The sequence below is a fragment of the Vitis vinifera genome, chromosome 8 (assembly GCF_030704535.1).
Source record: "Vitis vinifera cultivar Pinot Noir 40024 chromosome 8, ASM3070453v1".
NCBI classification, from domain to species: domain Eukaryota; kingdom Viridiplantae; phylum Streptophyta; class Magnoliopsida; order Vitales; family Vitaceae; genus Vitis; species Vitis vinifera.
This window is the reverse complement of record NC_081812.1, coordinates 15591596-15614107: the sequence shown is the minus strand read 5'-3', so window position 1 is coordinate 15614107 and position 22512 is coordinate 15591596. Positions and strand designations below refer to the sequence as shown.

The window sequence follows — 22512 nt, the reverse complement described above, 5'->3', positions numbered from 1 at the left end:
CTAAACTATTTAAACTGATTTATATCATGTGTTTGTTTGCAATTTATTATAACTTTTGAATCATCTCGTACTAATTTTGTTTTTTTGTTTTTTTTGTTTTTTTATCTTGTTTTTCTTTATCATTATGCCCATTTACTTTCTAAACCAACTAGAGATATGGGAATGCATCTACAAAAAACAAATTTACATGGACTGCCTCCTAAACTTTTAAGTAACAGACAAAAAAAAAAAAAAAGAATAAAGTCCCGATGGCCCTTCAACATTAGGTTATTGAAAACACATAGCATTCACACCAACAACCAATTAACATTTTTTAGGGGAAAAAGCAACCTCCCAAATTGATTTCAGCAGATTCAAATTCTAACGCAATCTATGTAATTGCATCATGCACATAAAAGAAAGCTCACTGTCAAATATCCCATTACTTGCCCACCAAGGCTGCCCAGTTGATCAATGATCATAAACTTCAAGACTAATAAATCCATGAAAGAAAAAGGGAGAGGAATGGGAGAAGTGATGAATTACAAAATTAATTCAGAACTAGTCTTGAAGGCATTCTGTTATTATTGGATAACATGACTGCAGAAACATATTAACTGTCCTCTCCATGGGAAGAGGCATATTGCTGATTCAATGCTGCATAGGCATTTGGGAATTCACCTGCAAGGAACCCAACGCTTCAAAATCTAGAAATTTTGCATACCCTATAATCAATAGGGTAATGTCTTTTTTACATAAGCAAAACCAAGTTAACTGTCACATTGACAAATTTAATGCATAAAATATAGGCAACAAGTGAAGAATCAATAAACATATGGCAATCTAGGAAGATTGACAACAATATATTAATATAAACTATAACATGTCAAATAGATAGTTATCAACTAAACAATTATGGCTGTAAGCTGCCAATTTAAAAGCTATAGGAAAAACATTCAAGTAAACTGCTAATTATGAAGAGAAAGAAAAGAAAAAAAGAAGAAAAGAAAACAAGACCAGATGCCAACAAATTGTTTAAATATTCTAGGAATACTAGCATAACAACGCAGTATATGGATTCTTCCAGAAAAAAGAGGGATATGGACAGACTCATAGTACAAAGGATTCCTTCCAGTGAAAAATAAAGATAAATATCAAACACCATTCCTAGCCAATAAACGGAGAGTGTATTTAGAGGGTACTCTTGGAATCGCACAAGGAATACGAAACTAGAGGAATTCAACATCCATTCGTTTGGAAATACACTGTTTTGATATCAAAGAATTGATTGTGGAGATGGATGAAGCAATTGTTATTATTATGGAAACTGTAGTATTGGTGTTGTCAGCCAAGGTAACAAATCAGAAGGAAAAAAGGGGCAGCACAAGAACACCCCTGTCATGCATGCTTTTCTACTTCTTAAGGCACTGTATGGATCTAAAAACCATGTATAGGAAATAATAGGGGAAGATACTTAGTGTGTTTGGCAATGATTTTAAAAAATGTTTTTAACATTTCTAACACTTGAAAATTTTTATCTTTTAAGTATAAAAAATACTAAAAATGTTTTCTAGAATCACTATCAAACGTACTCTTAGTGTATTGTTTCATCCCACTCTTTCCCTAACTTTATTCAGACTTTTTTAAAAAAAAAATGAAGACCTTAAAAGAGTAAAAAATTCAATATATCATTATATTCATTGCTTCATTTTTATCATCGCAATTAACAAAATAAACTGTTAATGTTCTCTTTTTTCTTTATTTCCTTTTTCTCTTCTTTCCCCCCATTCTCTGGCAGTTTCTAAGATTGAAATAAAAGCCTCAGTACACTACAATGTGTGTTTAGGCAACCAAATACCCCATCGAGATGGGGAATCCACAACATGGAAGGTAAAATCCCAAAGGCACATGCTTCGTTTTCCACAAATTTAGCTACAAGCTGAATTATAACCAAAGACTTGGGTTCGTTTATTTTCACTAAAAACGTTTTGCATCGTAGAATATTTTCCCTGTCGTAATATTTCAACCCCCTAAACAGCCTGATCATATCAATTTTAAGTAATCAATTTCTTAAACCAACAATCGATTTCAAAATAGAGAAAAAAAAACCCTAATTATATACAGATCTGAAAAATAGGGCAAAAATCGGAGACGCACCTCTTGTGCCTCTGCACGAAGGGAGAGTTCTTGGCATCCTCCTCTGACAAATAGTTGAAATCGAATCAGCGAATGAGTCTTATCAGGTATCAAAGGAAAAGAAATGAATGAAGAAAGAGATTACCAGTGAGGCCAAGAGAGAACTTGGTGATGATGGTGCCAGTTATGGCGAATCCAACCAAGAATGGCCAGTTACGGTTCCATTCTCTCCTGAAAAACACCGGCCAGGGATCGAATTTCGCCATTTCTCTGATTCGACGATGCTCTCTAAATCTCTTCCCTCTTGCTCTCTCTCGCTGACTGCCGAGGCCACGCTTTACCCTTAAATAAGGTTTTTTCCAATGTCCACATCGCGTAACTCAAAATGTGGAGTGTTTGGCTGCAGGGTCTTATTTGTCTCGTATTATCAGAATACCTTGCTTGGATAAACCATGAGAGGGATACTAATATACCCCTTTTGGATATGGATTCTCCCAATTGGTGCATGAACACATGATCAAATGAATGGTCAAAATCGTATTTTCCATTTTGAGTATGATCAAAATCATTTTCTTTTAAAACACAAGGATGAAATGGAATTTAACATTAATTCAATAATTTTTATATAAAATATAATAAAATTTAGAAACTTAAATTAAAAAATATATTATTTTAAAAAAATTAAGGTATTTTTTAGTGCTTTAATTTTAAATTTTTTTAAAAGGGAGTAAATATTTATATTTTGTGAAATATATATTTTTTTTTTAACTTTTGTTTTTAGGAAACATGTAAAGCTATTTTTGAAAATTATTTTCAATAATTATGCGTTATGACAATTTTTGAAAATGTTCCAACATACGTTTAGCTTTTCCATAACTACGTTCCCAATAGACCTTTAACTTTCCCATAATTATGTTTCCCCCATAGACTTCTAGCTTTCTCAGAACTACATTCCCAATTGACCTTTAGTTTTTTCATAACTAGGTGACATGCCATTAATTCCATTTCTACCGTGGAAAATTTTAAAATTTACAACTCAACCAACATCAAAACCCTTTTCAAAAATTATTGTGGACCCGTATTTCTGCTCATACGCTCCCACTCGATGGCAAACTTGTTTTTTATTTGAAAAAATGATTTATTTATTTGAAAATGACTTGGAGTCGTCACTTATTTTTGTTTTATTTTGAAAGGGCAAACAAAATAAAAAATAAAACTCTAAGTGTGACTCTTTATTTTGGAAAAGGTGATATGTGAAAAATCAAATGTGGGCTCGAGGGTTAGGTTACTTATCAAGAAGGTACGTAAAGACCGTAACATCTCTCTAAGTCCCTAAAAACTGGTCTTTACTGATGAAATGAAGCAATCATGACAATTGGTAAGGAAATCAATGGATATAAACATAATCACACACTGAAAGCTAAAACATGCATGTGGAATAGTCAGAATGAGAGCAGGTGCGTACCTTGGCAACAAACGACAATGCGCTAATTAGGAGATGAGGTTAGTGCATAATAATGAACATAAAATATAGCACACATGTCACTAAACCGAGTAATAAATCATCAGATATCACAGTTCAATCAAGTTCATTTTATGAGGAAACAATCACCGATGTTGGGCCCCCACCAAAGCCCATTTTATTTTTGCATGAATCAATTCCGTAAATTCCATCACTTGGAATTACGAAATTAAATTTATGCTTATTTTAAAATATTTTAAAAATCATGGATGATGTGAAGATTGCTTGCCGAAGAAAATGGCCGCAAATTTTATTTAAAATGGGATTTTTACTAAGGATGAAAAAGTTGAAGAGTGGATTTATTTAGAAAAATAAAAACAAAAATAAAATCTGGAAAAATGTTTGGAGAAAAGAATTTGGGAAATTATTTTAAAAAATCAAGGATGTTTGAGTGAGAGATGACACGTGGCCCAAAGGTGGCCATGCAATGAGTGTTGTTTCCTGTACAGACTTTGGTTGGTGAGAGAAACCGTTGCCCCCCCTGAATCCCAACTAGTGCACTTGAAGCTCTTGTTATGCTTGGTTGATTTGCCCAAAGTTGATGTTCCCCTTCTTCAAGCAAGAATTCGGTTTCTCTATTTCTCTTAGCAAAATCGTTTCACTCCTCAACTGATCTTTTCAAACCTCTCTTGTCTTCTCTCAAGCTACTTCCTCTCTGGTTTTTTTTATCTCTCTCTAACCCTTGCTTGCTTTCCAAAAGACCCCCAAGAAAACTAGTATGTTTTCCACTTTATAAAAACTTGCCCTCCAAGAAAGGCCTTTCCTCAAAAATCTCCGTCAGCAACAGAATCCCCTCCTCCTCAAGCAATAAAACCTGCTATTTATAACCGAAAACATGTTCCTCCTGATTTTCCTCACATGTGTTTCCTCCTTATTGCACTCTCTAACCACTATTGTGATTCCATAAAGATCAATTGGGAATCGACATGTGGCCTTCCAGGATTGTGACACCTGGTAAAATAACCTGCATGAAAATGAGCCTTAAATGAGGGTCTACAATTATATTTTGAGAACAATTTCCGAAAACATTCCAAAAGACCTTTAGCTTTCCCATACGTGACAACTAGGTTCTCAAGAGACCTGTAGTTTTCCCACCATTAACTCCACTATGAAGATTTTCAAAATTAACAAATTAACCAAATTTTGTTATAACAAATAATGAATGCCACCACATTAATTATAATAAATATTAATTAAATATTATTTATGACTTCTATTAATATTCATTAATATAAATATTAATGGAAACAATTTAGAAAGCCGATAAAAATGTTTCTCATCCTCTGTAATATGCATTCTCTAACCAATAAATAAATTTTTTACTTTCTCTCATTCTCTTTGTCTTTCATTCTTTCAACTTTCTCAATTCTCTTTTGTGATTTATTCTTCCCTATTATATATTATTATCAAAATAATATATAATTTATCTCTACTACTTTATTTATGTTCCATTTATCCTTATTTTACAACATATTATTAGCAAGAATTGCTCTAAAGGTAATTCTCGTATCTTGAACTTGAAGTTGTTTATATAGAATAAAACTTTACATATTTATGTTATTGTTGATTTTGTTTTGTCATATATTGTTTGTTAGGAATTTGAGACTAATCCAAACTATGGTAATCACCTTAGAGGGGGGGTAAATAGGGTGATGGTCTCTTTGTCACAAATTTAAACTATGCAAAAATAAGAGACAATTATATGCAAATATATAATAATCAAAATAAACGCAATTGCATATAATTTAAAAGAGTTAGGGAAGAGAGAGTGCAAACACGAGAGTTTATAGTGGTTCGGCACTTCCTTACCTACATCCACTCTCCTCAACCTCCTAACTGAGTGAGGGTTCCACTATCTTGAAGCTTCAACAAAATTTCCAATCTCTTTACAATTGGATTATGGTTCCAATTCACCCTCTTGGACTTTTGGCTCCAAGCACCCTTTACACTTCTTCAAGAGATATCACTGTCTTGAACAACCTTTCAAGTGATACCCCTCACTTGAGAAAATTCCTCACAAAGATATACAAATAATGATCTCTCAAAATCCTAGTAATAGAACTTTAGGTTCAAAGATACAAGAAAAACTATGATTGAATGGTGCACTAAAGATATGCAAGTTTTGGAATAATGGTGCACTAAAAAATACTCTTCCAAGGCTCAAATATAATTAAGAAAGATTTGGGAAGGTTTTGCTTGTGAAACCAATGAAGTTAAGAGCCTTTTTATATAAGAAAAAAGTCATACTAGCCGTTGGGGGTTCGACCGGTCGAGTTAGGGTTCGACCGGTCGAGTTAGGGTTCGACTGGTCGAGTTAGGGTTCGACCAGTTGACTAGCTGTTAGGAAAAGTGACCGTTGGGCCTCAACCGAACCTCAACCGATTGAGGTTCAACCTTGATCGGGGAAAAAAATGCCACTGGGAGAGAGAAACTTTTTGGCCTCCCTCAACCAGTCCTCGACCGGTTGAACCGGTTGAACCATTTTTTTTGGCTCAACACTCAACCTTTTTCAACTTAAAACCTTTTAACACAAGTTTGAAAATCATTTAACACAAGGTTTTAGTTGAAAACATGAAATCATTCAATTCTTAAGATATTTAAAACAATATTACTCTTGGATGATTTTGATGCATAAATAAAGAATGAAATGCATGAAAGTCCTAGTGCACCAACAACCTTACAAAGAGATCTTAAGAAGCTTTGGTCTTGAAAAACTCTTCTCTTTGAGGTGGTCTTCTTCTTCATGATTTCTCCTTGGCTTGATTTGTCTTTGGATTGCCACTTTGGAGGTCGTCTTACCTAATCACACTTAAAATATGATCATTAGTTCTAAACCTTGTTTTATTATAATCAAAATCAAGATTAACTAAACCTTGGTTTCACATTGTTAAAAGTTATAAGCAAATTATTTAGTTTTTTTTATAATCAAAAGTTATATCAATGCTATCAATTTATTATATCTGATTCTAATAATATTGTTTTGTCATATATATGAAGTTATTTGACAATGTCAAATATCACAAAACTCGAATTTGTGGCACTTGACATTTTGGGAAAGAACTATTTATCTTGGATCCTTGATGCTGAAATACATCTTGATGCAATGAATTGTGAAGCTACAATCAAAGAAGAAAATCAAGCATCCCTATAGGATCGCACAAAAGCACTAATTTTCCTTCACCATCACCTCCATGAAGGTTTAAAAAATGAGTATCTTACGGTAAAAGACCTTTTTACTCTATGAAGTAATTTGAAGAAAAGATATGACCACCAGAAAACTGTGATTCTCCCAAAAGCTCGATATGATTGGATGCACCATAGATTGCAGACTTTTAAAACTGTTAGTGAATATAACTCCACATTTTTCAAAATTAGCTCTCAATTAAAGCTGTGCGGAGAAAAATCACAGAAGAATACATGTTAGAGAAAACTTTTACGATGTTACATGTCTCGAATGCGCTTCTGCTGCAGCAATATCGAGAGCGCAAATTTATAAAATATTTTGAATTAATATCTTGTCTTCTTGTTGTTGAACAAAATAATGAGTTTTTGATGAGAAATCACTAGTCTCGTCCAACTGGATTTGAACTATTCCCTGAAGTGAATGTAATATCGGCCCAAACTTGTGGATGTGGATGAGGACGAGGACAAGGACATGGTTGTAGAAGAAATCCTCGATACCATGGTTCTTATAGTAATAATTCATCAAAATATTAGAAAAGAAAAACCTCATTGCACCACCAGAAATGGAATAATACCGAGACAAAACAAGAAAATGGGAAGTGTTTACAAGATAAACCTCCTAAGAACCATGAGAATAATTATTATAGATGTGGTATGAAAGAGCATTGGTCGCGTACTTGTCATATGCCCAAACAGTTGGTCGATCTTTACTAAGCATCAATAAAAACAAAAACAAAAAGAGATAGAGATGAACTTTACCAATAGTGATAGATTGAACCTAACATAATATGACATTGATTTATTTGGAGGTCCCAATGAAAAAACAGACCATTTAATAAATGATAAGAAGATTAATATTGATTAATGTTACTTTATATATCAAATAATATAATATTATATCTTATATCGAATTTCATCAACTTGTATATTATAGACATAAAAATCATTATAACAATCTTGAGGATGTTTGACATATTTTAATATTTATTGCTTTAAATTATTGTATTTCAATTAAATTATTCTTGAATTGTTTATTTAAAAATTAATACATGATTTTTATTTCAGGTATTAGGTAATTTGATCAAATTAAATTAATTATTTTTTGACATATTTATCTTCGTCAATTTTAACTAATATTTACCATTATTAAATTTAACTAATATCTATCTTTATTAACCTTAATTAAAAATTTTAATTTGCTAAACATACAAATTAAAAGTATCACATACATAAAATTGTTGAGATTTGACTATCAATATTTATAAAGTTTGTGTTTTAACAACTTGCCTTTTTAAGTTTAACGAATAACCCATTTAGCAGTGATTTTAGGAAATACTTTTAATTCTTTTAACATTTGAAAAGTTTTATTATTCAAGTATTAAAAAAAATATTAAAAACATTTTTTATAATCACTATCAAACACACTCTAAAATAAGAATATTATTGATTTAAAGTCAATCTATAATACTATGAATACATGCTTCTATAATAGATTTACATAGAGGGGGAGAGAAAAGAAAGTGAGCAAATAGCGAAGAGGTGTAGGAAAAGTGTATGAAGTTTTCGGTGGACAATGTTTGAGAGAGTTTGAAATATACCTTTTGGAAGTTTATAATAACTTTGATTTTCATAGTCACTTAACAACATAAATATTTTGTGTGATTATCCTGAACCATATAAATATTTTTTATTTTTCATTTTATTTTATTTTTCTTGTTGAGTTTAGGTGTTGCGGTTTTTTTTTTTTTTTCAACAAGCTGTATTGCAAAAAGAATTAATTAGACGTGGATAAATAGGGCAAAAGAGATTTAAGATTCATAATAAATAAATTATTTTAATTTAAATATTTAAAATTATGATGTTAATTTATTTATTGGATATGTTCAATTTATTTAATGACTTCAATTAAGTTATGAAATCATTACATTGATTCACCAAAAATCTTTTATGTCTATTTTTAGTAATTAAATTTAATGAAACATAATTTTTATCATGATAACAATATTCAACATTTCAAAATCATATTTATTACTAGCATATTTTATTTTTCATTATTGTTATTAATTTTATTATGGGTCATTCATGTCCTAATTTGTAAGATTTATGTGCACGTATCATGTGTCTAATATATGTTACACGAGCTATATCATGACATGAGCAATCATAAGATTTATGATCCAAGTTCTCCCCGTACATAGTTCATATGTTATAATGTTGCATCATTTGAATTTAAATGTTTATCTTCAAACATATTCTCAGCTACTCTCAGATGCTCATGAAGCATGGATACACTTGGTTAGGCCGCGGGCTCATTCAAAAGGAAAAACACGCCACATCAGCAATCCGCACCTCACAAGAAAAACACCCGAATCCACAAACATAAAACAACGATTCTCCACCGTCCATTGGAGCACAATGGACGCTTCAAAAGCAACGAAACCAGAGCACACGGATCGCCACCTTTGAACGTCGATTAACAACCCAATCCGACGGCTCACACTTCTATTTTCTCATTTCAAACTCTTTATAAACTCAAGAGCCCTTTTTGCAACCTCACGTCTGGGATTTCCTTTCTGAAACCCTAGAAAATTCAAAAGCTGTGAAAATGTCGGGTCGTGGAAAGGGAGGAAAGGGGTTGGGCAAAGGAGGAGCTAAGAGGCACAGGAAGGTGCTCCGGGATAACATTCAGGGTATCACCAAGCCTGCTATTCGTCGTTTGGCGAGGAGAGGAGGCGTGAAGAGGATCAGCGGTCTCATTTATGAGGAGACCAGAGGCGTTCTCAAGATTTTCCTCGAGAACGTGATTCGCGATGCTGTGACCTACACTGAGCACGCCAGAAGGAAGACTGTGACCGCTATGGATGTTGTTTATGCCCTCAAAAGGCAGGGAAGGACTCTCTACGGTTTCGGTGGTTGATTTCTTGGTTCTATTGGTTGGTGTTTTAGGGTTTGGGGCGGTAGATGTAGGCAGTTGTAAAGAGTGGGTTCAAATTTAGGGCTAATGATGTTGTTGGTTTTAGTGTTAGTTTACTGATTTCTGTTTGATTTTCCTTGAAATTGTGATGCAAAGATCGCCATTTTCGATTAGAATTTCTTTTGTGTTCCTTCCAATTTAATTTCGTTCTGTATATTTTTAATTACATTCGATCTTTCCGTTGGTTGATGAGCTTAACAAATAGATTATAAGATTTTGGGAATTATGATTGGGGCAAATGCTACTATCTGAATTCGGTATATACGCGGTTCATAATTTTATTTCCGAAGAATTTTCTTTTCTTTCAAAAGATTTCACTTTGGTTTTTCGACCTTTTCAATTTATGAAGGATTGGGTAGGTCCGGCGGATATGGATTTGCAATTCAAGCAATAAAGGCCCTTATGTGATTGGCAATCTTGGCCCTAGCGTAAATGAAACTTAAATTACTGACAAAATTAAGTGGGATCGAGGCCGTTAGGACTGCTATCCAAATGTCCATTGCTGTCAACTGTCGTGTTTTCACTTATGTCATACAACATCTTTGTTTACTATCTTCTATATCACTATATTCATTTCTATTTATGTTACCAAGCATTATTGGCGAAGTGTAAGTTTCATATTATTAAAAATGGAAGAGATTATGATTCAGAAGCAAAGCAGTTTTAAGAATCGGTCATGATGTTTAGAGGTTCATAGGTGGCTATGTAGAAGAGGAAAGGGGCGGTAGAAAGATAGATTTCTCCGAAACCAGTTGAAGGGTTGAACTTTTCAACCACGTTAACGATATGCGATGCCTTTGAAAATTTTTAAACATTAGCATTAGTGTAAAAATGTGATCAAAGCACACTCTTGTGAGGAAGTGGACCATTGGAATTCTCTTTGTTTGGAAACACGATTCCTGCTCTACTGTTCCTGTTTTCATCTTCACGTGCATTAAAAGAAATTGTCTTCTCCGTATTCAAAACAAAATATTGTTTTGAATGAGGATTTCTCTTATTTTGAAAACAATGGACCATAACATAAGATGCTGGAACCAAAAATGCTATAGTGTCGAAAAGAAATCCTTCACAACAGAAGGGGGCATTTAACAAACAAGGCTGTTGATGACAAGTATTTAAGATATGTCTGTACAGAGGACAGGGAAATTGAATGATGAACGTTCAAGGGAAGATCATTACCCACATTTATGGAAAGCAGTTAAAGATAGCAATGTTCGAATTTTACCGACCATTCAGTGACTCCAGAGTAGGAACCTGTTCACGGAGCGGCAATTCCTTGCCCACATTACTGTGGTTGAAAAGTAACAATTTTATCACATGGATAAGTACAATGATCACCCTCTTAACAATATTTTTGTTTTCAGCCAAAAATCGAAAACAAAAAGCACCCAAATTTAGAGTCTGATGACCCGAATCCGGAAAGCGAATATAGATTCGAAGCCATGCCAAATCAAATTGTGAGTGAGAGCGAGATTTAGAAGGAACCATGTAATGACCCTGATCGTAACCTAAGCACCAAGATCATTTTACAAGTAAACCTCCAAAAATAATGATATATCTTAAAAGAAATAATAAGAAATTATTCTTTTGCACAACATCCATAATCCAAATATAACAAATTATCTAAAATAGTAGTGGTAAATTAAATTACTAATAACAAAGTGTCACTATGATATTAAACTTAAAACTAAGAATTAAATGGACATTTGAAGAACCTCTCCTACCCGAATCACTCCTTGCCAAAATTAGATGTACTTGAAAACATTTTAGTTCAAGGATTGAGTTTAAAACCCAATAAGGGGTTTAAATGTCAAAAGTATACATGTTTTCAAAAATGAAATAGAGAATCTTCGTATTAAGCTTTTAAATACAACAAAACAACTAATATTTCATGTGTCATTTTTAGAATACTTTAAGCGTGACATTATTTTACAAACATATATATTAAATGTACAACTTTGGCTTTTTATAGAAAATGTCCATCAAATTGAAACTGACAAAGATGTCTATTGTAATGGGACTCATAGAAGTGGCTAGCCTCATGTGATCTTTAGTGGGTGAAACTAGAACCAATCTAATTGTATACCACCATAGGTTAGTAACTACCCCCATTGATTAGGTTTATAGATTATTGTTACTTCTATCAAAAAGTTAAAACACTTTCCTTGTTATCAAGGATCAAATTACCAATCCTAATTTTTTTTCTTTTAAAACAAAAAAATTCATCACACATGTAAACAAACATATACAATATAACAAAATTGTTTCTCAATTTTTTTTGAAACTTTTAAAACAAAATTATACTTGATAATTCATAAAAGAAATATTTTTAGTCAATCCTCTTACCTAGACTCAAACTCTAAAGATCAAAGTGATGGAATTATCTACGAATCACTTAAGAAATTAGAAGAGTTCTTTACACTAATGTTCTAATAATAATAATTATATTTTAAATATATATATATATATATATATTTAACACATATATAAATTATTCATTCATCCGTAAAAAATATCATATTTCCATTTCTTAACTGTCTTGAATTTATTGTCCTAAACTTTTCAAATTCCTTAACTTATAATTAATCTAATCTAAATTACATTAATTTAATATAATTTATTTAAGTTATACAAATTTATTTCATTATGGAATCCTAACATTATTAGATTTTAGGTCTCCAATTATATTACTTAAATTTTTATCCCGATTATTATTATTTTTTTTAAACTCTATTTTCAGTACAAACACTTCATCAAAAGTTTCTCTCTCATACACTGTCACTGTGCATTTACACCCTATGCAGCTACACCAATCCATATATCTCCCAACAAATTCTATTTCCTTCAAATAAGGAATCCTCCTGTGCACTAAATTCCATTTGTTTTAAATAAAGAATCTTTCATATAATTCTACTTCCTATATACTTGGAATCTTAGGATACAAAATTCTAGGTTTTAGCCTTAATTTTTTTTTAAAATACAATTCTTATCTTCTACACATAAGAATTTCTATTTACATGCATACATATTTCTCCCAAAAATCCTATATTTTTTTTATTCATAAAAAAACATAAACTCGGTTGTTTCGTACAGAATTTTCTTCTAGGTTTCATTAATAACGTATCAAACTTTCTATTGTTATTATTATTTTTCTTTCATTCTAGATTTAATTACTTTTAATTTATTATCTTAATTTCTTATTTTCCATTAATTCTTTCCGAATCTTACCAAGAAACTAAAATTTTTAAGAAAAAATAAAAAATTAAAAAAAATCTTTAAGAAGTATCACTTACCCTGAAATTCTCGTGGAAGAACAAAAAGATCAAAATTCTCATTTTCTTCACTTAAATCCAGAACCCTAGATTTTTTTGCATGAGAGTCTAAAAATAATTGTTCAAAATTTGACTCTAGTATTTATATTTTAAATTTTAATTAATTATTTACTTTATTTTTATTTTAATTATTAATTATTTATTTTCTTATTTTAAACCCAAACCCATAATTAAATATTAAAATCTTGTGGGCTTAGGGTATTACAAACCAAAACTACGATGATGAGAATTGACCGAAGGGAGTTGAATGGATGTGAATCGAAGCGTCTATGACCATGGGAAGTTCAAGATAGAGGATCAAAGGGAGTTGATCCTCTATTATTGAATGTCCTAAAATGTTCTTTATGTTTGTCTAATGTCATATTCATTCTCCAAATTTCAATTTTAGACTGCAATAACATAAGTTTTATAATAAAGTATTTACTTTAGTAAATATCATACATAATTGGAAAAGAAAAAATAAAGTCAGTTGCCTCTTCGTGTCTGCACCCCGGGCCACCGCCACAAGAGCCAAAAGGTCAGTCGGCAGAAAAATGAAGAAAAAGTGTGCACTCGGTCTCGGATGATTGTGATTCAATCTTTGTCCTCACAAACATCTTGCACCACAGAAGTAGGAAAACAAACCGAGCCCTCAAAAGCCAAATCACCCACTTTGGCTACGCGGCCTGGGCTTCTTTCGGTGCGGAATCCATGATTCGGGACTAACCGTTTTTCTCCAACTCAGTACTCAGGAAAAGAATCTTAATTAATGATTGCGGCCCGTGTGTTGGCTGTTTTTATTGGAGCGAAGCTAAAATCACAAATTTACTGCCTTTAATTTGAAACATTAATGTATGGTGTAAAATTGATCCCCGGCCGCTAGTGGGACAATGGGAACACGTGAATGAGCCTTTTCCAGTCGTCTCACGCGCACCCTGCTTCACCAACTTTTTCTCCGCACGCCCTTGAATCAAAAGCTGGTTTTCACACATGAAATTCTTCGGTATGTCCAAGGGGGAATTACCTCAACTTCCATTATAGTTTGAAAATTACCAAAAACAAACATTTTTGACAGCAATGTGTTGTAATAACATTAGGGTTGAAGCACATGGTCTGTAGTTGTCGTGGCCATGGTGATGACGAAGAATGAATGATGCTGTTGGATGTTAGTGGCATGGTGGTAGCTGGGGCCTAGTAGGATTGTGATGGTATGTGGTGGTGGCTGTTTTATAGCACCTTTATTATCCTCATTTAACCATAAATCCCCATTATTTCTCTAACTTTTTTCGTCATTTGTTCTTCCTCTCATGATTTAAAGTGGCACATACCCCCAAAAGTATGGCTATGAGGTGCAGGCTCAAAATGGGTCTGTATGGCTCACAAGTCTAGCCCCTCACGGACCCTTTTGCAGGGATCTCGTGGATGTTAAATGGTCCCTTGGCTTTCTGGATAAAGGTAAAATGAAATTAACCATATCTTTCCGAATTTGTGATATTGTTTGTGGTTCTAATTTCTTATCCTATCCACAAAATAGTAAATTTGACCATTTTATCCCTTGCCCGCATTAAATTTTCATAAAATCTTATTAAAACTCAGTTCAACATTGAATGCAAGTAGAATGTGGAGTGCCTACTTGCCAAACTCAGTTCAACATTGGCGCATTCTTGAATTTTCAATTTTGGGCGCCTGCGGAAATCCATTTCTCATTATGACCCCTCGTGTAACACACAGGTTCAACACTGTTTGTGTTTGGAAATTAATTAAGAATTCATACCAAATTTAATTCATGAGTCTTATGGATTTGTAGATTTCATTTAATTTATTATAATCTTAATCCCAATGCATTAGCAACTTTCAATCTGTGGACATTTGAATTTTTTTAATTATACTAATGACATTTTTTCCAATAAAATTTTGACATACCTCTTCGTGCGAGTAAGGCTAAAAAAAAGAAGTTAAAAGTCAATATTTAGCCGAAGCGCCGTGATCCTTTTTCGTTTGAAAAAGCCTTACCGTCTGGTGAGGTCACGTGATGCCTTCGACCACCACCGGTCAACCGTGAAAATAGCCACCGGTTGATTGATGAAGCAAGAGGGGGAAAGTGGAAACGTGTCCTCTGCAAACTTTGACACGGCCTCCGAATCGGCTCAGAGGCAATAAATAGTTACATTGGGACTATGTTCCTCGGTCTCTGTGATGGGCTCTTTCGTCAGTTTGTTCATTCAATTTCGCGGACTGCCAAGAGACGTCTTGGAATAATAGCAGCCTTACGTACGTGATTGGAATTTAAATTTCATGCGCCTATCAACTCTTGTTCCATTCTCAAACTTCTCCTCATAAATCAATTCCCACAAAAACTTTCATTATTTTAAATTTATCTGCAGAAATGTCAAATGTGTTACTTACTGATTAAAATAAAAGGAGAGAAAACGAGTTGCTTTGCTATAAGATAAGGAATGGACCGAATGGTGGTATAAAATATAAATGCGTGCGGGGTGTGGATGGTTTTGGGTTTGGCTAGAAAGGCAACATTTCGGAGCTCACAGGCGACTTTGGGTACAGCTGTAGTTCTTCTGACCTGCGACGTGTTGAACCGCAAAATGAAATAATTCAATGGATTTTAAAAATCTCATTTTTTGAACCCAAAAAAACCATCGTATGTTTACGACCTTTTTGGTAGATTTTTTTTGCCCAATATAACTCCACTTTTAAGAATGAACCAATATAAATTTGAGTGTAGCACCATCCCAAAAAATGGCCTTTATTGTTGGAGTCACAGTACATGAATAGCGTGTAAAGAGGCACGGGCCCGCCTTCACTCCTCTATAAAGTGTACGGTACTTGGCATGTATTATTGTGACTAAAGGAAGGAAACAGCAGCAGTGACCAGACATGACAGTCAACATAACCTCGATTAGCACATCGTCCAACGGAGTCTGGCAAGGTGATAATCCCTTGGATTTCGCCTTCCCGTTGTTAATAGTTCAAACTACCTTGATCCTCGCCCTCAGTCGCTTCCTTGCATTTCTTCTTAAACCCCTCCGTCAACCCAAAGTCATTGCAGAGATTATTGTACGCGGTTTGATCGTTTCATTTTCTTTGGATGACTTGATTTTTTTCTCATGGTTTTTTGTTTTATGAATGAGAATTGATGATTTTGTGCTTTTGATGTCTAGGGTGGGATTTTACTTGGACCCTCTGCTTTGGGGCGAAACCAGAATTACTTGCACCGAATTTTTCCGAGTTGGAGCACTCCGATACTGGAATCTGTGGCAAGTATAGGGCTTCTGTTTTTTCTCTTCCTTGTGGGTCTCGAATTGGATCTCAGCTCCATTCGTCGGAGCGGCAGAAAAGCCCTCAGTATAGCGACGGTCGGAATTACTCTTCCTTTTGTCTGCGGCGTAGGGGTCGCCTTTGTACTTCGGAAAAGTGTTGACGGAGCCGACAAAGCCGGTTATGGTACCTTCCTCGTGTTCATGGGAGTGGCCCTTTCTATTACCGCCTTCCCCGTCCTCGCTCGTATATTGGCTGAACTCAAACTACTCACCACCCGGGTGGGTGAGACCGCCATGGCCGCCGCTGCGTTCAACGACGTGGTTGCGTGGATTTTGCTGGCTCTGGCAGTGGCTCTCGCCGGCGACGGAGAAGGTGGAGAACACAAGAGCCCATTAATATCAGTGTGGGTCCTCCTCTCTGGTGTTGCTTTTGTTATTTTCATGATGGTAGTGATAAAGCCGGCGATGAGTTGGGTAGCTCGGCGCTCGCCGGACAGCCACTCAGTAGACGAAGCCTATATATGCTTGACCCTTGCGGGAGTAATGGTGTCGGGATTTGTGACGGATCTGATAGGAATCCACTCCATATTTGGCGCGTTTGTGTTCGGACTAACCATTCCGAAAGGAGGAGGATTTTCAGAAAGACTGATAGAGAGGATAGAAGACTTTGTAACAGGGTTACTTCTTCCACTATACTTTGCGTCGAGCGGGTTAAAGACGAACGTTGCTAAAATACGGGGTTTGGAGGCGTGGGGACTATTGGTGCTGGTGATCACAACGGCATGTGCAGGCAAGATTGTCGGAACCTTCGTGGTGGCCATGATGTGTATGATTCCCGCAAGGGAATCCCTCACGCTGGGTGTGTTGATGAATACCAAAGGCTTAGTTGAGCTTATTGTTCTCAACATCGGAAAGGAGAAGAAGGCAAGTTCTCTTCCCATTTTACTATTCTTTCTTTTACGCTTTTGTTTTCCTACGTACCTTTTTGTTGGCTTTACCCCCTTTTTTCTCCCATTCTCATTCACGTCATCTGTTTTTCACTGAGTGGGACCAGGGGATTGGAGAATTTTCTTCTGTCTTTCTATTTTTCCATTCCTCATATCAATTGTAAACAAGACTAGCAAAAGAAAGACACGGAACTAGCACTATTTTTTTGGAGAAATATGGTCTTAGGTGAGAGCATGGCGCCCGTGTTTTTGCCTAAGACTTCGAAAGCTTTCAAATATTTGGTGAGTTGATTGATAGATTCCCATGAAACTCCTTAGGGCCATAGGGTTTACTACAACTCATGACAAGAACAATCTAGATTTCTAGGTTCATCTATTTTGTTTAGGAGACGTTCATTCCATTTTAGAGATATTTAAGCTCTTCCTTTTTTTTTATTACTGTTTTAGTATATTTAGAGCTTAGAAGGAAAAAATAATTTAAATTTGCAATTTAAGGTTAGGCTTGAATTAAGGTAACAAAAACTTATCTCAATATAGAAATACCGCATATTTCTTCACTTCTTAGCTTTCATGGTATAAACTATTTATTTTTCTTCCCCATTCTTAAATTTGAATAAAGTCTAAACACATTATTCCACATAAATAAGTCATTGCTTAGCAAGAAAGCAAAATATTTCACATTCTCCTTTTGGGTTTTAAAATGAATTAAGATGAAAAAAATAAACGTATTCCGCAAACTGTTTTCGTCATCTTCGTCTAGAAAGTTTGATTTTCTACCACATCACGCATCTTATAAAGTATTAGGCCCACTCTATAAAAACCATTTTTATATTGAGATTTGGTAAAAATCTTGACCAAAATAATACTTTTAGTATAGCTTCTGATTTGCTGGATCCTTGGATACATACATGCCAATTCATTTGAATCCAATGCCCCAATCATAGCTTTGAATTTGTCTTCTTTTATCGGACAATAGTTTTCCGACAATGACCTTTTTTTCTTTTTGATTTTTCAAAAAATTCAAATTTTTTATTATGTATATAACATGGATAGAAAAGAGGGATTAGGCTTCATCTGCAAATTGAATGGGACCAGGTGGAGCATGTGACCTCATGACCTTATGACCAAGACTTTTGTGTGTTTTTCAGTTTTTTTTTTTTGGCTTTGACTGATTAAATGTGCAAAATTGATGGACAGGTCCTCAACGACGAGATCTTTGCAATTCTAGTCCTTATGGCATTATTCACCACCTTCATGACAACTCCGATAGTGATGACCATTTACAAACCGGTACGTGGAGGCCCCGCTCGCACTCACCGGAGATTACGCGACTTCTCCAGCGTTGACAGCTCCAAATACGACCTCCGAATCCTGGCCTGCGTCCACGGGCCCGGAAACGTGCCTTCACTCATCAGCCTCATAGAGGCTACTCGGAGCGCTAAGAAATCTCAACTCAAACTATATGTAATGCGTCTGGTTGAGCTCACTGAGAGATCCTCCTCCATCATTATGGTCCAACGCGCCCGAAAGAATGGGTTCCCCTTCATCAACCGCTTCCGCCGGGGCCAGTCAGACGACCGAGTTGAGGTTGCATTTGAAGCGTACGGTCAATTGGGTCGAGTCTCAGTGCGACCAACCACGGCCATCTCATCATTATCCACTATGCACGAGGACATTTGCCATGTGGCTGAAGAAAAGAGGGCGACCATGGTTATCTTGCCCTTCCACAAGCAGTGGAAAGGAGAGGGCTACGAGTCGATGGAGAACATGGGTAACGGTTGGAGAGGGGTTAATCAGAGGGTCCTCAAGAACTCGCCTTGTTCGGTGGCTGTCCTTGTGGACCGTGGATTTGGGAGTGGGCCACAGCAGACACGTGGGCCCACCTCTACTGTCACTCAACGGATTTGTATATTGTTCTTTGGTGGGCCGGATGACCGCGAGGCTTTGGAGTTGGGTGCAAGAATGGCTGAGCACCCAGCGGTTAAGGTGACCGTAATAAGGTTCGTTGAAAAAGACGGTTCAGACAGTAAAGACATTATTTTACGGCCTTCTCCAGAAAAATGCGATGAGCAGAGCTATAGCTTCTCAACCGCCGCCATGGACCGCCAGAAGGAGAAGGTGGGGTAGCTCTCTCAATATTCATTGACTTTCCTAAGTAATAGAGTAATTGCCTGTGTGTCTGATGTAGTTAATTTCATGGTGAAACAAATCCAGGAGTTGGACGAGATTGCGACGGCGGAGTTCAAGAGCAGGTGGGGAGGGTTGGTGGAGTACGTAGAGAAGGTGGCGAGCAACGTCGTGGAGGGAGTGTTGGCAATAGGGAAGAGTGGGGATTACGATCTGGTGGTGGTGGGCAAGGGTCGATTCCCGTCGACAATGGTAGCGGAACTGGCGGAACGGCAAGCGGAGCACGCAGAGTTAGGGCCGATTGGAGACATATTGGCGTCGTCGGGACAGGGGATTGTGTCCTCCGTGCTTGTGATTCAGCAACACGATATAGCTCATGCAGAGGAAGTTCCGGTGTCTAAGGTAGTCAACAGTAAGGATGCTACAAGCAACGGTGATGATGGACCCTCTAAAAGGAGAGAAGTCACAAATGACTGTGTGTGACCCAAGATCAGCCCCTTATTTGTAAAAATAATGTAATATTTGAAATAGAAATTTTTGTTTCTGTAATAAATATGATTTCATCATTAATCATGGCTTTACTTCTACTTCATTCCCTACTTCATCTCATGAGCCCAGGTTGGGAAGGGTGGGTTGGGCTATGTTAGCATTGCCGAACCCAAAAACTATTCTGACTTACCAAATGGGCCACAATATATTAGGTAATTTCATTTGGGCTTACCTTCAACATGGGCCATGTGCAACGTTGAAACTCGAGGTAGGCTGGAGCTTAAAGTTTATCTAACCATGGTCTTTTGGGCTTGGCTAGGGATTTTTTCGGGTACCCGATCCCTAAATAAAACTTTTCATGTGCCAATAATTTTATCAAATGAAGTTGTGCGATGGGTCTCACAAAAGACAAGGATGAGTATCTTCAAATTAAATGAAGAAATAAAAAATTCTGGTTATTTAGATATAATTATTAAAATAAAAATATATAGTGAAATTGATAATTAAAAAAGTAAAGTATTAATTCTCATTAAAATTAATAAATAGTATTTTTTTTCAAATGTTCCAAATATTAATTTTAATTGAAGGATAAAATTTTAATGATTAAGATTATTCAAATATGTCTTAAAGCTCTCACTAAATATTGTCTTTAATTAAGAAAAAAATATTCTTAAACCTTATAATTAGGAATCCTCAAAGCTTGCAAGATATAACGAAAGAATAGAGTTAGATAACTTTAGAACAAGCACTCACCAGCATATCCCAAACAATTGAACTTTCACAAAGATTATAATACAAGAAAAAGATGTCCAAATAGCTCTTCCTACTAACAAAATCGAGAGTATATAAGAATCAAATCATGTTTGCCAGTCTTATGAAATCCCCTCAGGTTGAGGCTTCAAACTTTTTGGCCATTTAAACATTTAATTGCAAAGCAAGTTAGAAAAAAAAAAAAATCATTTTCTTTCAAATACAAAAGGAATTGTTTTTAATTGGAAATTTGTATAAATAAAAATATATTTTTATAAGAAAAAAAAAAAGTATTTTGAATTTTCAGAGACTTTGATAAATTTCTTTTGTTTATTAGTTTCCAAAAAATGAAAAATCAAAATTTATCCACTTTTATGGATTCAAACCATAAAATTTGATAATTTGGCAATGCAAGCTACATTTTTTATTTTTTATTTTTTCCTTTGGAACTTTATATAAAAATATAGATGAATTATAGAAGGAAAGAAATAAATAATATTCCTAACATATTGAAAAATATCCTAAAATGAAGAGGATCAAATATTGTTAATATTAGATTTGCAAATATTATGAGAATAAAATATTTTTATATTTTGTGAGAATAAAATATTGTTAATGTTTGATTTCTTTGATTTCTCCAAATTTATGAAAATATTTATGAGAGTGACTTGCTGCCTTTTATGCATTTGATTTTGAATATTTCCTTTAACATGCTCCCGCAAGCTAGTGGGAATGAATATGAATACTTAGCTTGTCTCAAAACATGGTAAAGACATCATATGACAAATTGGTAAAAATATTAGCAAAGTTGAGAATGTGTAGAAACATAGCAAGTGATAAGAGTGCCCATAATTATCTTATCTCGTATAAAATAATAATCAAACTCAATATGTTTAAAACAAACACAAAACATAGGATTAATGGACATGTAAAGAGCGCTAGCATTGTTACAAAATAATTATGGTGGTTTAGAGAGGGACACACCAATATCTCATAAAAGATAAGTAATCCAACCTTGGTTGTGGAGAAGGCCAAATAGCGATACTTGGCATCGATGCTCAAGTAAGCAACAATGGTTATTTCTTTGAACACCAAGATATATAATTTGTTTCAAGAAAAACACAATAACTCATGGTACTCCTCCTTGTAGTGGGAGAACCTGCCCAATTGGCATCATTAAACCTATAAAGAGATATTGGATTGGTTGATAGATAACCTAAACCAAAGTGTTAGGTTCCCTTAAGGTATCTTAAGATATGCTTTATACCTATCAAGTGAGTCACAATATTGCATGAGTAATATCTAGTTGCATGAAAGTTAAGTATTGGAAAACTCTGACAATATTTCAAAAAGTAGTAGCATCACTTAAGACATTTTCCGAAAAAGATGACTTGTTAGCAAGAACTTGAAGTATGGCAATGAGATTAGGCTCCTACATCAAAATATTTAATCTCTACATCAAGAAAATAATGTAAGGGGCCAAGATCTATAATGACAAATTCATGGATGAGTTGTGCAAGGAGATTTGTAATAAATTGGTTATCATTGCCTACAACAAGAACATCATCTACATAAATAAGGAGAATCGTTGTCATGTTGTAAGTGTGATAAATAAAGAATGATGAGTTTGCTTTGCTGCAATAAAAATCAAGTTGAAGCAAAAATTGTGAGAGGTAATCGAACCAAGCATGAGACGTTTGTTTTAAACCATATAATGATTTATTTAATAAACACACATAATCAAGAAAAAGAAAATCAATAAATCCTGGAGGCTGCTCCATGTAGATAGTCTCTTTTAGATGCCCATGTTTCTTCTAGA

General features: G+C 34.7%; 2 protein-coding genes across 2 annotated transcripts; both read left to right on the top strand.

Annotated features, from left to right (window-relative positions):
- Positions 1-9330: 9330 nt before the first annotated feature.
- LOC100263191 (histone H4) lies at positions 9331-9910 on the top strand. Its single transcript, XM_002262809.4, has one exon. It carries the CDS (start codon positions 9426-9428, stop codon positions 9735-9737), a length of 312 nt encoding a protein of 103 aa, XP_002262845.1. The 5' UTR covers positions 9331-9425; the 3' UTR covers positions 9738-9910.
- A 5935-nt stretch (positions 9911-15845) lies between these two features.
- LOC100264818 (cation/H(+) antiporter 20) lies at positions 15846-20024 on the top strand. Its single transcript, XM_002269555.4, has 4 exons — positions 15846-16177; positions 16282-17304; positions 18525-19445; positions 19542-20024. Exons 1-4 carry the CDS (start codon positions 15998-16000, stop codon positions 19935-19937), a joined length of 2520 nt encoding a protein of 839 aa, XP_002269591.1. The 5' UTR covers positions 15846-15997; the 3' UTR covers positions 19938-20024.
- Positions 20025-22512: the final 2488 nt, after the last annotated feature.

What these genes read in the sequence shown, in the direction of transcription:
- LOC100263191 (XM_002262809.4), top strand. Translation starts at nt 9,426, where the DNA reads ATGTCGGGTCGTGGAAAGGGAGGAAAGGGGTTGGGCAAAGGAGGAGCT.
- LOC100264818 (XM_002269555.4), top strand. Translation starts at nt 15,998, where the DNA reads ATGACAGTCAACATAACCTCGATTAGCACATCGTCCAACGGAGTCTGG. An exon ending in AAGTCATTGCAGAGATTATT is followed by an intron (nt 16,178 to 16,281) that starts GTACGCGGTTTG and finishes TTTGATGTCTAG; the next exon opens with GGTGGGATTTTACTTGGACC. An exon ending in TGGACCGCCAGAAGGAGAAG is followed by an intron (nt 19,446 to 19,541) that starts GTGGGGTAGCTC and finishes AAACAAATCCAG; the next exon opens with GAGTTGGACGAGATTGCGAC.